The sequence below is a fragment of the Hippocampus comes genome, unplaced genomic scaffold, assembly GCF_001891065.2.
Source record: "Hippocampus comes isolate QL1 unplaced genomic scaffold, H_comes_QL1_v1.1 scaffold85, whole genome shotgun sequence".
Taxonomy (NCBI): domain Eukaryota; kingdom Metazoa; phylum Chordata; class Actinopteri; order Syngnathiformes; family Syngnathidae; genus Hippocampus; species Hippocampus comes.
In genome coordinates this window covers 6,175,312-6,191,581 of record NW_017805540.1, presented here as the reverse complement: position 1 = coordinate 6,191,581, position 16,270 = coordinate 6,175,312, and the positions used below count along the sequence as shown (strand labels likewise).

General features: G+C 42.7%; 1 protein-coding gene across 1 annotated transcript in view; it reads left to right on the top strand.

Annotated features, from left to right (window-relative positions):
- Positions 1–6,272: 6,272 nt before the first annotated feature.
- Positions 6,273–16,270, top strand: part of mrpl37 (mitochondrial ribosomal protein L37) — a 16,853-nt gene continuing 6,855 nt past the window's right edge. Inside the window, exons 1-6 of the mRNA XM_019879198.1 lie at positions 6,273–6,748; positions 10,205–10,382; positions 10,843–10,958; positions 12,103–12,291; positions 13,927–14,081; positions 16,034–16,165. Of these exons, the coding sequence (XP_019734757.1) occupies positions 6,394–6,748; positions 10,205–10,382; positions 10,843–10,958; positions 12,103–12,291; positions 13,927–14,081; positions 16,034–16,165 (1,125 nt within the window). The 5' untranslated portion in view covers positions 6,273–6,393. The remainder of the gene's footprint in view (positions 6,749–10,204; positions 10,383–10,842; positions 10,959–12,102; positions 12,292–13,926; positions 14,082–16,033; positions 16,166–16,270) is intronic.

Here is a 16,270-nt window from a genome sequence, read left to right as displayed (position 1 = left end):
GAGGTGACTGATCGTAGCTCCATTTCTGAGGCGGTATCCATATCCTGTTTTGGCGATTACTTGGCTTAGGGGGTTCAGTCCTATGCAGAACAGCAGTGGGGAGAGTGCATCACCTTGGTATATGCCACATTTGATGGCCACTTGGGTAAGTGGCTTGCCATTGGCTTCAAGTGTGTTTTTCCTCATCGAGTTTGCAATGAAGGCTCTTAGGGTCCTGTTCACCTTATACAACTCCAAGCATTCAGTGATCCATGTACGTGGCATCGAGTCATAGGCTTTCTTGTAATCAATCCAGGCTGTGCACAGGTTGGTATGTCGGGACCTGCAGTCTTGTGCGACTGTTCTGTCAACCCGAAGCTGATGTTTGGCTCCTCTGGTATCTCTACCAATGCCCTTCTGTGCACTTCTCCAAGTTGATAACCATCATACGGAGACACTCCAAAACCGCATCCATTTGAGGTTGAGCTCAGTCATCGCTTAAATCTGAGTGTTGTACATCCGCGCCGTGCTGTCCCAAAAAGACTGGCAGCTTCTTCCAAGAAAGCCGATCCCGTCGGTTGAATTTTACGGTAGATCAGGAAACTGCTAACACCAAACAGCAGCATACCTGCTGTCAGAAGGCCGATAATGTAGATGTCTTCCACCTCCTCAACGGACAATATTGACAGGCACACCATTCTCCGCTTCCTCCAGGGATCTAGGGTGTACCCGGCAGCAAATGTCCCGAGGGGCAAGCAGGCTCCCCATTGCCTGCTCTTCTCATCGAGAAAATTTTGTCGATTGCATCAAGAGACCAGCCAACAAAATCCATGGTTTGTTTTTAGGATGAAAATACGGTGGAGGCTAGGAAAAGACAGGACAAGGACAGCACATAGACTGAGTGGCGAGCAAGGGGGGGGACAGGAGCAGAGCAAAAAAGCGTCCGCCTTCGTCGAGAGCCAAGCAGAAAAAGAAAGGGTGTCCACATGTGCACTTAGCACCAGGACACACTTGGCCGCAGTTCGATGATTGACTTTGTGGTTGTCAGAGATTTGGCTCCGACAAGTTGAACAAAATGACTCAACTCAGGAAGGAATTGTCTTTCACTGCCGGCAGGAGGCGCAGTTATGAAGGCACTCTGTGTTTGCTTCTCCAACTGACACCTGACTTCTGTAGTCTCTGCCGGCTTTTTATAAGATAAGATAAGATAAGATAAGATAAGATAAGATATGATAAGAAAACTTTTATTCGTCTCGCAATGAAGAAATTCCCAATTCACAGCAGTATATATATTCCCAATTCACAATAATCAACATTATTGATCGTGTATGCAAATTACAAGAAACATAACAGAAAAAAACTCCATTCTTCATTTATATACCACGCCTCTCGGCCGGCCCCAATGATATGCCCCTCAGTGGACACCTGGAGGCCAAAGGGTTTCCCTGGTACAAGCACCAACATCCACAAATCAACAGATACAAAGACATTTTAAGGAGTGGCCTTTCCATGAACCGATACATCTGTAACCTTGCTTCGGGTCCTCTTCTCCTGCTGGAGTGTACCCAGAGCTGCCTATCCGCCCGAAGTTAAATCTCCCTTTCTATATTATCAGTGAACAAGCGCCTTGGCTCCATTCACCTCAAACTGACACCTGATTCTCTGTGCGCCATTGTGTCCAAGCTGTATAAACACATGCGTTCGAGGTCAATCAAGCATGGAACAAAATGAAACTTTTAAACATGATAACATTGTGTTTGTCTATTCTCCATCAGTGGTTGTATCATCGGATTTGCGGCCGCATGTTTTGAACACTCGGGTGAAGAGAGGGGCGGAGCTGTCAACTGATCACCACCTGGTGGTGAGTAGGCTCTGATGGTGGGGGAAGATGCCGGTCTGACCTGGACCTGGACCTAAACGTATTGTGAGGGTTTGTTGGGAGTGTCTGGCAGAATCCCCTGTCAGAAGGAGTTTCAACTCCCACCTCTGGCAGAGCTCTTCCCATGTCCCGGGGGAGGTGGTTGACATTGAGTCCGAGTGGACCATGTTCCGTGCCTCTATTGTTGAGGTGGCCAATCTGAGTTGTGGCCGTAAGGTGGTCGGTGCCTGTTGTGTGGACACCAGCAGTAAGGGATACCGTCAAGCTGAAGAAGGAGTCCTATCGGGCCTTTATGGCCTGTGGGACTCCAGAGGCGGCTGAAGGGTATCAACTGGCTAAGTGGAACGCAGCTTCAGTGGTCACCGAGGCAAAAACTCAGGCCGGGGAAGAGTTCGGTGAGCCCATGGAAGCCAACTTCAGGACGGCTTCGAGGAAATTCTGGTCCACCAACAAGCCTTCCTTGGAGGAAGCAGTGTCTGAGGACACTGAGGTGGGCTCTCCTATCTCTGTGGTTGAAGTCACCGATGTGGTTAAAAAGCTCCTTGGTGGCAAGGCCCCAGGAGTGGATGAGATCAGCCAGGAGTTCCTCAAGGCTCTGGATGTTGTGGGGCTGTCCTGGTTGACACGCTTCTGCAGCATCGCGTGGTCATCGGGGAGAGTGCCTCTGGATTTGCAGACCGGGGTGGTGGTCCCCCTTTTTAAAAAGGGGGACCGGAGAGTGTGTTCCGACTACAGAGGGATCACACTCCTCAGCCTCCCTGGTAAGGTCTATTCAGGGGTGCTGGAGAGGCGGGTCCGTCGGGGAGGCGAACCTCAGATTGCGGAGGAGCAGTGTGGTTTTCGTCCCGGCCGTGGAACTGTGGACCAGCTCTACACCCTTAGCAGGGTCCTTGAGGGTACACGGGAACTCGTCCAACCAGTCGACATGTGCTTTGTGGACTTGGAGAATGCGTTCGACCATGTCCCTCTGGGAGTTCTGTGGGGGGTGCTTCAGGAGTATGGAGTGCCGAACCCCCTGATACGGGCTGTTCAGTCCCTGTACCACCGTTGTCAGAGTTTGGTTGAGAGTTTAAGTATCTTGGGGTCTTGTTCACGAGTGAGGGCAGGAGGGACCGAGAGATCGACAGGTGGATCGGTGCAGCGTCTGCTGTGATGTGGACTTTGTATTGGCCTGTCGAGGTAAAAAAGGAGCTGAGCCAAAGGGTGAAGGTCTCAATTTACCAGTCGATTTATGTTCCAACCCTCATCTATGGTCACGAGCTATGGGTCATGACCGAAAGAACGAGATCCCGGATACAAGCGGCCGAAATGAGTTTTCTCCGCAGGGTGTCCGGGCTCTCCCTTAGAGATAAGGTGAGAAGCTCGGTCATCCAGGAGGGGCTCAGAGTAGAGCCGCTTCTCCTCCACATCGAGAGGAGCCAGATGAGGTGGCTCGGGCATCTGATTAGGATGCCTCCTGAACGCCTCCCTGGTGAGGTGTTCCGGGCATGTCCCACCGGCAAGAGGCCCCAGGGACGATCCAGGACATGCTGGAAGAGACTATGTCACCCAGCTGGCCTGGGAACGCCTCGGGATCCCCCGGGAAGAGCTAGAAGTGGCTGGGGAGAGGGAAGTCTGGGCTTCCCTGTTAAAGCTGCTGCCCCCGCAACCCAACCCCGGATAAGCGGTTGAAGATGGATGGATGGATAGATGGATATTTATGTATATGTATAAGTGTATGTGTGTGTTTGTGTGTGTGGACAAACATCCATTGATCCATTAATGATCTGAACTGGTTTTTTCGTCACGAGGGTTGTGGGCATGCAACAGCCCAGCTTCGAGCAGCAGGCAGGGTAAACACTGAACTTGTTGCCAGCTAATTGCAGGACACAAATAGAATAAACAACCATTCACACTCACAATCATGCCGAAGGAGTGATCAATTAACCTACCATGCAGAGTGGATATCACTACCATTTGGGTGGGCAAATTTAAATTGTGATTTTTTTTTTTTTTTTTAATACCTCTACATTTTTGGTTTATGTTGTGATATGATCGACTTCTTAGCTCATCAGCAAGCTCTGTAGAGGCCTGAAATGATCTGATCATAAACAATTGAATAAGGTGTGTTGGAGTGGGGAGGGATCTAAAACAGGCAGGATATGGCTCTCGAGGAACAGGACGTCCCTATCCCGACTGAGACAGAACTACAAATACATTCAAGGCAACCAGAAATGAACGCTTTTGTTGTGGCGACATGCCATTTTCCGAGAAAAATGACACTGATTTTGATGGTATTAACATTCGTGAACACATGAAACTTGGTAAACACAACACGCCTGGCCAAATAATCACTCTTATGAGTTAATTTTGCCGTTAGGGAAAAAAAGGCTTAATTGCACCTTCTTCAAATTTTTATTAACAAAACAGCCTGAACATTTCACCAAGATCTACCAAAAGTTGGAGGCACATGTAAGAGCCCAAGACCGACAAAAAGTCTCAGGACACCTACTCTAAACTTAAAACGAAGTTAGACATTTCTAATTTTGTTTCAAATTTTTGCTTCATTTTTGGTCTTTTGTATAGGTAATATCTGATCAAAATAGCTTTCAATCTGATGTACTTCATTTTCCAAAAATTGGTCGGGTTGTGGGTGCCCTTTATAGCTGCTCGCAGCTGTAGTTACTAGTCAAAGATTCACATTTGTGAGGAAATAAACATGAATCAAACGTCACCAAACTTTGCACACACACGTTGGGTTTGGCAAAAATTGTTATATTTAAAATTTTTCATACATAAGTAGTAAAAAGGTCCTCGACTTCCTCACCTTTTCTACCCTCAATAATACATTTAAAATTAATTAGCTCAAACAATTTTGGGGTAATTCCTCATCTATTTGGAACTTTATACCTAATGAAGTTATCACTTTTATATGTTACAAGTTTATCTTAAAACTATGTATTGCAGACAGACAGACTTTGACTATAAACCTCACTCTGAGTCTAGCAATATGACCGCCAGTTGAACTTTATGAGGTGACCTTAATTTGAACTGCCTTGACAACAGAAAATATTGTTAACACCTTTCGTGAACATAGACCACACAAGTACGTAAGCACGTCTGGTGGCTAGATTGCGGTTTCCCACCTACAGCTGTGTTCCATCCAGAACATTAAGATAACTTCTGAGAAATGTCAGAGTTTTATAAGAACACGATATCAGAGCATAAAAATGATTAAAATAGATAAAAATAAACCAAGGACATTCAAACCGTCGTCCAAGGGAAGAAAAAGAGACCAAGGACATTCAAACCGTCATCCCGAAACAGAAAAGGTGATGCCCATAACAGGAAAAGATGATACCCATAAGCCCCGCTTAGAACATATAAGACTGGTATAGGGACTTTGGTTTTTTTGCGCATTTGTGTCTTGACCACAACACTTGTTTGTTTCACACTTGTGCCCTGAATGTTCAGTAAAACCTCTTGCAAGAACTTCTCCATTTCCAGCCTCTGATTTTCACACCTCAACTCAGCCCGAATCAAACGAACACGCGGAGGACCTGGGGGGAAGCGGAGGACGGTGAAGGGATCCCGCCGTGTCCGCCACAACACACTCCCCCTGCTTGATCGCCTCCAACACTAACTAAATATTTTCTCAACTTGGAAGTCTTAACTTTGTAGTTTTATGTGACTACAAAATAGAAAAAATCTCTTGGCTTGATCCAATTTCCACAAACAAATACTTTTGGTTTGGTCTTTGATATATAAACATTTAATTTTTCTACCAAGATTAAGACCCACTGTACTAGACGATTAACCCTATTGACTTCAAACTTGGGCTGTACCATCTAAACACGTGTAATCTACCGTACCGGTATACAGTGTACAAATATGATACAAATAATATGTTTGACCAAATTTAAAGATTTGCTACATTTTCTTCCTGAAATCCACCTTGAATTCCTACTGTCTCTCGGGATGAAGATAATCCCGTTTTCTGAAATCAAAATTATCCAGATTTTACTGAAATGATTTGAACAGCAAAAATTGAAGGCTTGCTCCGGGTTAATACAAGGATTGGATTGTTCTTGGATATGATCTAATCCAAGATTGAATCCAATCGGATAATGCAAAAACCCTTTGGTTACCTTTGAACAACTCCAAAGAGAGGAGAGTGGCAAAGGTCGTGTAGGGAGCAAGAGAATTGCCTGAAGGCGTTAAAGTATCACGATGAAAGTCAACCACCTTCAATATACTGCACACAGAAGAAGAAGAAGAAGAAGAAGAAGAAGAAGAAGAAGAAGAAAAAGAAGAAGAAGAAGAAGAAGAAGAAGAAGAAGAAGAAGAAGATGAAGAAGAAGAAGAAGAAGAAGAAATAGAGGACAACTACGACGAAGAAGAAGTAGAGGACATCTCCAACGAAGAAGTAGAGGGCGACGAAGACAACCACAAGCGTCTGCGCATGCGCGCCCCACATTGTGCAGGAAGTGTTAGGGTTGTGTTTTAGCAAGTACCTTCGTCCTCGCCGTGTATCACGCCACCAACGAGGAATATCAATGTTTCCGGAAACTGCTTTGCGGTTTTTCAAATCGTTATACTACAGAGACTGGATCTCCGCATATGGAGAGATAAACCGATTACAGGTCCGACATTTCTGTCGCAGCCAAATTTCTGCGAGGAAGGCTAGGACTGTAAGTGAGCCCAAAGAAAAAGTTCACATCCCAGGACTAGAAATGGTCACTTATGGAGAAAGGATGCACTATGTCCCAGGGCTGTCTAAACCTGTTTTCCCACAGTGGAAAAGGGACTATAAGGATCCACAGTATTTCAGACCCCCTCCAAGTCATGAGATGCCGTTGTCGCGAGAGACACCGTGTTATGTCTTTAACCAGAGGACCAACGCACTGGAAGGTATCATAAAACATTTTCTAACATGAGCATCAATTTTCACAATTTTTCTCTATGGGAGCAGAGTCTAAATAACAACAACCCAAAGGGTGACCCTGGTTGTCGATTTCCAAGAGTGATTTAACGTAGTGGTTATTCTGCCGCGACCGTTTCAAGTGTGTCAACTGGTAGGGTTTCGAAGGGTCGCACTGGAGTCGCTGTTTTATTATTTTGTGTCAAGGGTTCAAATGCCGCTCTGTACCTTTTTAAATAGTTTTTTTTTTAGCAGAACCGTAACACAACAGTCTGCACACCACGCTAAAATAAACTATTAACGGCCGACCTACTGTAATCACGATAAAATTGCGTTCGTGCTTTTCTGCATCTTCTACAAAACATTGCCGGCGGACAAATTGAAAGACTCGCCCCACCAACAAAAGCGTCATTGCCATTAGTCCTGCCTTGTACGTGTGTCGTTGCTGGCTGTGGTGATGGCGAGAGACACCTTAACGAACCATCGAAACTTTTAACCAACCGTGCCGGCACACACACCAACACTCCAGAAGGGTTTATTTACTCTATGGCGCTATCAAGAGTTTACTAAAACGTACTACAATGTAATTACCCCCCCGCCCCCCCCAAAAAAAACAACAACAACAAACAAACAAAAAAAAACAAGTGGTAGAACTACAGTGAAAAAACAATTAGAAACAAGAATGTGCTTGTTGCATTAGTGCTTGTAAATGAGAATTAAACATTGATATGTTTCACTGATTTCTGTTTTTCCAAAGTGGCTGGACTGAAACAGCAAGGTTTTGTTTTCTTCAGATTTCCTCTGAATTATTTGTGCCCTCACAGGGCACAAATGATGCTGGTGTAGAACCGTACGTGAAAGCCACTTGGGGAAAAAAGTAGGAAATACATGGGCGTCATTAGGCCTATTTTATGGAGGCTTCAGCCTCCCTAAAAATGTCTTTAGCCCCATAAATAATTTCATTGCATTATTTAAAAAAAAGTATGATTTATTTTTCCTGTACTTTTGCTAATATATTGCATCAAATTCAATGTAATGTGGCCATTTTAAATTATATTTCGATACCCTGCCATTATTGTAATGTTAAATCTCCCAGGTTTCCTGAACGCAACAGGTGTTGCGTTAGCATTGACGTGTCTGTCACCATCGCCATATCAAATGCTAACGCAACAACTGACAGTTCATTGCCGAAAGTCAGGTTGAGTCGACAGCATGGATATTCGACAGTTTTTTTCGAAAGGTAAATTAATGTATTCAATGCATCCATGCAGGTAAAACTAGTGACTATAGTCCGCTAAAATATCTCCAGTAACAGCAGAAACTGCACTGTAACAAGTGTTCACTTTTGGATAAATTAAGGTGGTGCTTAATAAAAATTAAGCAACATTTTATTATTAAATACATAAATAATCATTACACCAACTCTTTGAGGCAACACCTATTGAGATTTTGGCCTATATAAAATAAATAAATATATATAAAATAAATAAATGTATTTATTTGATAGGAATCAGGCTAAAGACGCACAGAGAGTGAGGGGGGGGGGGGTCTCTGCTGGACAGGGGAGTCTATCAGATCTCAAGGCTAATTTTACTTGCAAGGCTGTTCCCAAAATGCAATCGGAGCTTACAGTAAGTATTGAGCAGCAAACTTGTGTTTTTCCAAAGTGATGAAGCTTTTGCATCTCATTGTACTAACTTAAATTGCATATCACGGCAGAAATCTCAAAATACATAGTCTTCTGGGGGCTAAGCATATATTAATACATTTTGGTAGAGAGGAATATAGGCCTACTGTCATATAGGTTATGTTATCGGGCATCCTTCTAATTCCCTTGAACAACCAAGATTGAACTTTTGAACTCTTTATAATTTCTATTATCTAGTCCAGTTAAAGTCCAGGGGAGGAAGCCCCATCATAGTAAAGAGGATACTAATGTGATGTGTGTAGTTCTTCATAGCCTCTTAATTTTGCTCTCAAAGTGCACGGAATTGATGGATTTTTAACAGAATGTAGAAAAAAATTCTCCCGGGGGGGCATGCCCCCGGACCCCCCTAAAGGGGCTGTGTTCTCCTTGGGGCTAAGTCCCCCTTGTTCTTGAAACCTAGTGATGCCCCTGAGGAAATATATATCTTTGTCCTTTCCATTGCTGCAATGGATCTGTGCTTCTGTCAATGTTTGGTTCTGACAAATATTTCTGAACTTCAATTGTAGCGTTCATTGTCACAGATGTAAATGGGGCTTTACATAGTGATGGCCAAAGGAAGCCTCATGAAGCAGTGACATTTTGCAGCCAAATGGTTCACATGGTTCAAAGCTTCATGGCGCTTTATTTGCTCTATGGTGCCATCAAGCGGTCTCGAAGCCCACGGTATTACTATGTGAACAAAATGCAACAAGTGCTATGACGACAACATGTTAATCATTTTTATTTAGAAATAACAGCTTTCCCACAGTGTTGGCTTTTAAACCATCTTGCCTCCACTTCTTGACTGAGCTCTATAGTGCTGGCCAGCCCATTTGCAGTGTTTGTACATTGTGTAATTTTGCTTGCTTAAGCTTCGTCCAGTTTCATGAGTCTCCTTGCACTCATGCAGGGCTCTGTCATGCCTCAGCATAGATGACGTTATATTGTTGTATACAAGCTCCCTTGCCAACAACAGACACTTCATCTGTGAAATACCTCAAGTTAGACATGAGAACAAGAGAAAAGCTATGTATTCACTTTTATATTAAGGTAGCTTCTTTTCTTTACCATACCTTATTAGAAGCAATCAAATCGAAACGTTCCCAGACATGGAAAATTCTCCTTTTTCACGCAGGTTCCATTACAACAACGGACAAGGCTCGAAAAAAAGTTGCACACACATCTAGTGTAACAACACTCCAAATTGCCCTAGGTGTGTGTGAGCGTAAATAGTTGTTGGTTTGTGTGTGCCCTGTGATTGGCTCGCAACCAGTTCAGGGTGTCCCCTGCCTACTGCACGAAAACAGCTGGGAGTGGCTCCAGCATGCCTCGTGACCCTTGTGACATAAGCAGATCAGAAAATGGATGGATGGATGTTTACCACTATAATACCTTAATGTGATAAACAATACTCACTTGGCATTCATTACACAGTGGTTATCATGGAAGGGGGATTGCTCCATCGTGGTCCCTTTTTAAGATATCTCATTCCCCAAATCGGGTTTTGAGTTTTCCTTGCCTGGTTTGGGATTTAGATCAGGGATTGTTGCAAATCTTTTTCAACTGTGGGCCTGTGAAACCCTTGGAGCCTCATAAGTGATTAAGGGCTATCCAAATAAACTTGACCACACAGATGTAGCTACATCTGTCTTGTTGCTCTATTAGCCAGAATGTTAGTGGAACATTGTCTTGCAATGTTACATGTCCTAGTCTGTTTGTGTAAAAGTGGACAGGGAAATAACATGTAATCTTTTTACAGGTGTTCGACAGGCCCTTTGGTTAACCAAAAGCACGGCAGTCACTGGTTTCCCACCTCTGCTTCTATCACTGACAAAGAGTCCTGCCAATCAAATACCAGATCAGGAAAACCGTGTTCTGAACGCCATCAAACATGCCCGCTTCTGGGACACAACTGAGGGGCGACCAGCAAAATACAGGTATTTTGAGGGCCGGAGCTGGGATCGAACCCACGACCTCTGGACTGTGAGGTTGACGCGCTAACCACTGGATCACCGGGCTGTGCATTTCTAAAGTCAAGAATAAAATATTTTATTTGTTTACCTAATTTGAAGCACTTCAGCTCTGTCAAAAGTCATGTCAAATTATGTTGGGATACCTTTATTCGAAAAACAAACAAAAACTACCCCCCCCCCCAAAAAAAAAGACAATCATATGCACTCTTAATTTTCGTCATAATGCATTGCCGAAGTATCGGATAAAAACCCAGTATCAGCAGATACTCAAGAACAAATGACTTCGACTCTGACTTGGGAGAAGAACGTGGTTGGGTCGCCTCGAGTCTCATAGTCCACCCCAGCCCCTTTACTAATATCAATAAATGTCATAACTTCACTTTAAATTCTCTGAACATGTTGATTTTATATTTATCTTTCTTAGCAAGACACTCCTTTTCAACCTGCTCCATCTTTGTGCCACACTTCAGTCCAGCCACCCATTAATTGGAAGGAGAATGTTCACTGAGAAATACTCATTGGCAGCTACATGGAAAAGAGGTATACTATTGAAATGATTACCAAATGCCTTCTGTTTCAAGAGAGACTGAGAAAGTATCAGGGACGCTACTGTGGAACTAGCTGCGTACAGCGTCAAAAAGCGTCAACCGGTTTAAGTTTTTAAAAATCCATCTGTGTGACCTCTTTTTTGCAAATATCCCTTGGAGACCCGTGGCTAATAAAGTGAATATACAGTTTGGACAAATGCATTTTATGGCTAAATTTAGCTTTTGGGGATTTTAATCAGGTGTGTTTTGTCATCTAAGAAATTATGGTGCATGTTTATTGTACATAAGTACACAAAAAATATTTATATAGGGTGTCCATAAAGTCTCTTTACCATTTCAAAAATGTATTAAAAATGTCATTGATTAGATATTTTATTCAGATTTGTTCTATTGTATTCAGCGTTTATTAAAGTTTTTTTTTAACTCTGACACTTCTACATGGGCACCATTAGTTGCACGAAGCACATCAAGACAGTACTCGATTTCTTGCCGTGTTTGCTGTAGCATAGCCTCATCAATTGTGGCAATGGCATCAGTAATTCTTTGCTTTCCGTCAGTAATGCCCCTTATCTTTGTTCGATACACAATATCTTTAACATAGCCCCATAGAAAGAAGTCCAGGGGAGTGATATCTGGTGAACGTAGCGGCCACGAAATTGGCCCATCCCTTCCAGTCCGCCAGTCTGGAAATGTTTGATTGAGGAACCCACAAACATGCAGCCGCCAATGTGGTGGTGCACCATCTTGCTGAAAAATGATGGTTGGTTGAAGGTCATTCAGTTGTGGTGCCACAAATTCAGTTAAAAGGTCAAGGTAAATTTGCAGAAATGGATGTCTCGTTGAAGAAAAATAGACCAAATATAAACAAACAAACAAACAGGATTCCTGAAACACACAAATGCAGTGTGATAAAAAAACTTTAATAAACACTGAATACAATAGAACAAACCTGAATACAATATCTAACCAATTGCATTTTTAATAAATTTTTGAAATGGTAAAGAGACTTTATGGACACCCTGTATAATCTATTATATGAAAATTGGTTTTCATATTTTTGTTTCAAATGGTGACTTAGATATATTAAACAGCTTAGGACAAAACACTGAAAATGTGGTTTTATTTTTGTGTACCAGGCGAAAACTTGTTCCAGGTTCGAGGTCAGAATGGCTTCATATTTAACAGCATGGATCCTCTACCAAGGGTTTTTGGGAAAGAACAAGTGTCAGACACAGCAGATCATGCTCTTGAAACGTTTTATCCTATATCTCCTACTGTGGACCTGCAGGAAGTATATGTGTACAAGGAGGAGGTGAACTGTACAGGTGAGCAATGGCTCTGTCTTTTGTGTCTTGGGAATAACTTGCATACATTTAAATGCACATTATTTGTGCACATAATTTGTTCATAGGTTTTGTACAATGTGCTGTTCTCGACCTAGGACTAATATACTAAGTGTTTGAGCCATCAATTGACCGATACATTTCCTGGCTAAGGCAGAATGGTAAACAGTGCTTTTCATCATCCTGTTCACATTTTGACATCATGAGACCAAAATGACACCAAACAACTGATTAACAGAATCCTTGCATTATGAGGCTTCAAATGAGATGTTAACAGAACCAAGTGGCCCCTGAGCAAAGAGTGTCTCATTAGCAATTTGTTGTAGCGTTACAGAGACTCTGCAAGAGTCACTGAAAGGCATCAAAGTAGACATGCTTGGAAATGATTTAGAATGAAACGCTTGTTGTGAATTTTGCCTTGTTAGAGAACAGTTGTGCAAAAATACTGAAAATTTAACAGTAAGGCATATGCAGTCGGAAGTTGAAGAAAGTCAAATTAAGTTCAATGAAAATTTGTTTTTTAACTGCACTGCTTTTTAAGTTTATCCTGAAACTTAATGCAAAAGCCAAATGGTGTAATATCTGTTTTTTTTAAAATATCTATCCATCTTTCCATCCATCCATTCATCTATCCATCTGTTTTCTTTCGCGTATCCGCGGTCGTATTCATGAGGTGAGGGAGGCCCTCCCTTATTTCCATCTTCTCAGCCACTTACTCCACCTTTTCCAGGGGCACGCCCACGCCCAATCTGAAGATATATTCTTTCCAGCATATCCCATCTTTCTCAAGGCCTCCTCCTATCGGGACATGCCCAAAACACTTCACCGCGCAGTTGTCGAGGAGGCATGCAAACCAGATGCCCAAGCCTCCTCATCCGGCTCCTCTCAATGCAGAGGAGCAGTATCTGTACTCTGAGTCTTTCATGGATGACCCAGCTTTTCACTCACTCTAGTGCAGTGAAAAAGTAGTTGCCCCTTTTCTGATTTCTTTGTTTTTGCATATTGATCACACACACACACACACACGCACACACACGCACACACACACACACACACACACACACACACGCGCGCACACACACGCACGTGCACACACGCACACACACGCGCGCGCGCACACACACACACAAATATTTCAGTTTATCAAAGGAATTTTAATATCACAGAAACAACCTAAGGAAATGGCAATTCAGTTTATTTAGACACAAAAAATATCTAAACTTACCTGTCCCTATGTAAAAAAGTCATTCATTGCCCTCTGAACCTAGTAATGGCTTGTGCCAGCCTTAGCAAAAACTGAAATCAAGCATTTGCGATAATTGGTGATGAGTCTTTCACATCGCCGTGGAAGAATTTTGGCCCACTCTTCTTCACAGAATTGTTTCAACCCCACCATATTGAAAGGTTTTCTAGCATGAACTGCCCGTTTATGGTCACATAACAATTCGCCACTGTTGAGATCTTTGTGGGCAAACCTTCACATTTATAACGGGATCAAAAACTTATTACTTCACATACAATTTGAAGGAAATCACATTATTACACACTACATTATTACCCACATTTTTAGTGTCTTTTTATCGTTGAGACGTTTTAAAAAAATTGTTTTTCATTCAGGTTTCAGAGGACAGCATTATTATCCTCATACCCACACTCTTTACTTCCTGGAAGGAGATGATACTCGCTTCAAGCTTCCCCCAGAGCAGTTCAGAGCCAAGATGATCATGTTCCTTTTTGGAAATGCTCTGGCACGTGCACATATGCTTTATGGGGTAAGTGTATGTGTGTGTGTGTGTGTGTGTGTGTGTGTGTGTGTGTGTGTGTGTGTGTGTGTGTGTGTGTGTGTGTGTATGTATATATACTCTGGAGTAAGGGTAATGGAGGACAAAGGTGTCGTTACACAGTCATGCACAGGGGACTGTAAGTAAAGAGGAGACATTTTATCATGTTGAACTCATTTTATATATGATTTGGGATTTTTTTTTATTATTATTTTTTTTTTATAAAGAGTAAACTGCACTGTGTATGTGTTAAAACACTTGCTCAGCGGTCTGCCCACTGATTGGACCTGATTATGCACACTAGGGAGTCACGATAATTATTGGACTGATAATGGAGGAAAAATAACATCAACTGCATTATCTGATCCTGCAAATTAAGACCAATATTTTGGCCGATATTGCGGCGCTTCCTCTTCTACGTCAGAGTCATCGTCGATTTATCAACACAGGCTGAGAACGCCCTCTTGCGGTTTAATGTGAAATTAATGTGAAATGATATAATAATGTGTTAATAATTTCACACATAAGTCGCTCCAGAGGATAAATAGCACCCCGGGCCAAACTTTGAGAAAAAAAAAGAGATTTATAATCTGGAAAATACGGTGGGTATTTATTGTAAATATTGCAACTTGGGATAAAAAATTCCGGTCCATTCACTAGAATGAGGGCAGTAGTTGAGGCTCTCGTGGTGGTCACCAGGGCCTACAGCCGTGGGACCGCATCGAGGGCTGCCTGCTTCTGCGACCGCCAGAGGATAACGATGACATTTTCTTTTTTAACCTTACTTTTCTCTTTATTATAAACTATGGATTTCATTGACATTTGGATTACAGTACAAACTGACGAGTTCCAGCGACTTTTCCCTGCACTTTTAACATCGCGGATGAGATGGCGTGTGACCACGGAGACCTCCGTGAATTGTTGTCAGGTCTGGCAGGCTCTGTAGGTGGCGAAGGCAACGTAAACAAAGCCGAGCTCCATTGCACTTTCAGTATCCTGGACAAAATTGCTGACCTGCGGGATCTCCTTAAATTGTGATTAGGTATTATAGGCAGCGGGGGCAATTTAAAGAAAAGAGGGGCAGTCAAGGTGAGCTATGGCTCAGCTAAATGTTTACTGTGAAGTAAATTAGTTCAAATGGGTGGATGGATGACACAGCATACCAACGGTGATGGCTCGTTGAAGTGCAGCTGCAGTGAGTGATATTTTTAATCTTTTGTTTTTATTTTAGTGCTTGAAACTGTCTTCATATAGGCCTGTCACTTGATCAACTTATCGTTCGATGCGAAAAAAGTGCACACGATAGTTTTTTTGGGGGCTCCATAAATCAGGCGTGCCCAATACGTCAATCGCGATAGCTCGCGGACTGGTCCCAAGTCAATCGGGAGGGGTATAGAGGACAAAAAAACAACCCAAAACATTTGTGTGTTAGTGTGTGTATTAATTAATAGACATGTTTTTATGTTAGTGCACACCACACTCTTAGCATCCTATCAGTCTCACTTTCACAAAAAGTATTGAAAAAATAAAAAAGCAGGTCACCTTTAACCTATGGTGGACCGAAATTTTTAGCGATCAGCAGTCTGCAAATGCAGCTTGCGATCAGAGCTGTTTCCCAAACCAGAGGTTGGTGGTTCGATCCCTGAGTATTGCGACCATGTTGAAGTGTCCTTGAGCAAGATACTGAACCCCCCCCCCAACCAAGTTGATCCTGATGCTCTGTCATCAGTAGGCGAATAGTGTAAAGCACTTTGAGTACCTGAGGTAGAAAAATGCTACCTTAGCAACAGCCCATTTACCAAAATCATGAGCCTCCAAACAAAATAATTCTCCACATATTTGTTGGATCTTTGTGAATTTGACGAAATGCATTTTCTTCTCTTTCTCCCCCTCATCCTCTCTGTCTTGTCTGTATCTGTTCATACATGCATACATACACCAAGCCCAAGACTTGGCGTGTCTTGGATCATCCGATCACAATACAGGCAGTCGGGACCAACGGCAGACTTTTCCAGTTCATTGTTTTCCAACTCAACACCACAGATCTGAGAGGAGATGATGGCATCAAAAACCAGGTTTTAAATCTGATTTGTGGTTATTTATTGACTCTGTGTATTTCGATGAAGGCTAATGAAAGCAAAATATTTGGAAATGTATTTCAGTGAAAGACATATTTTATT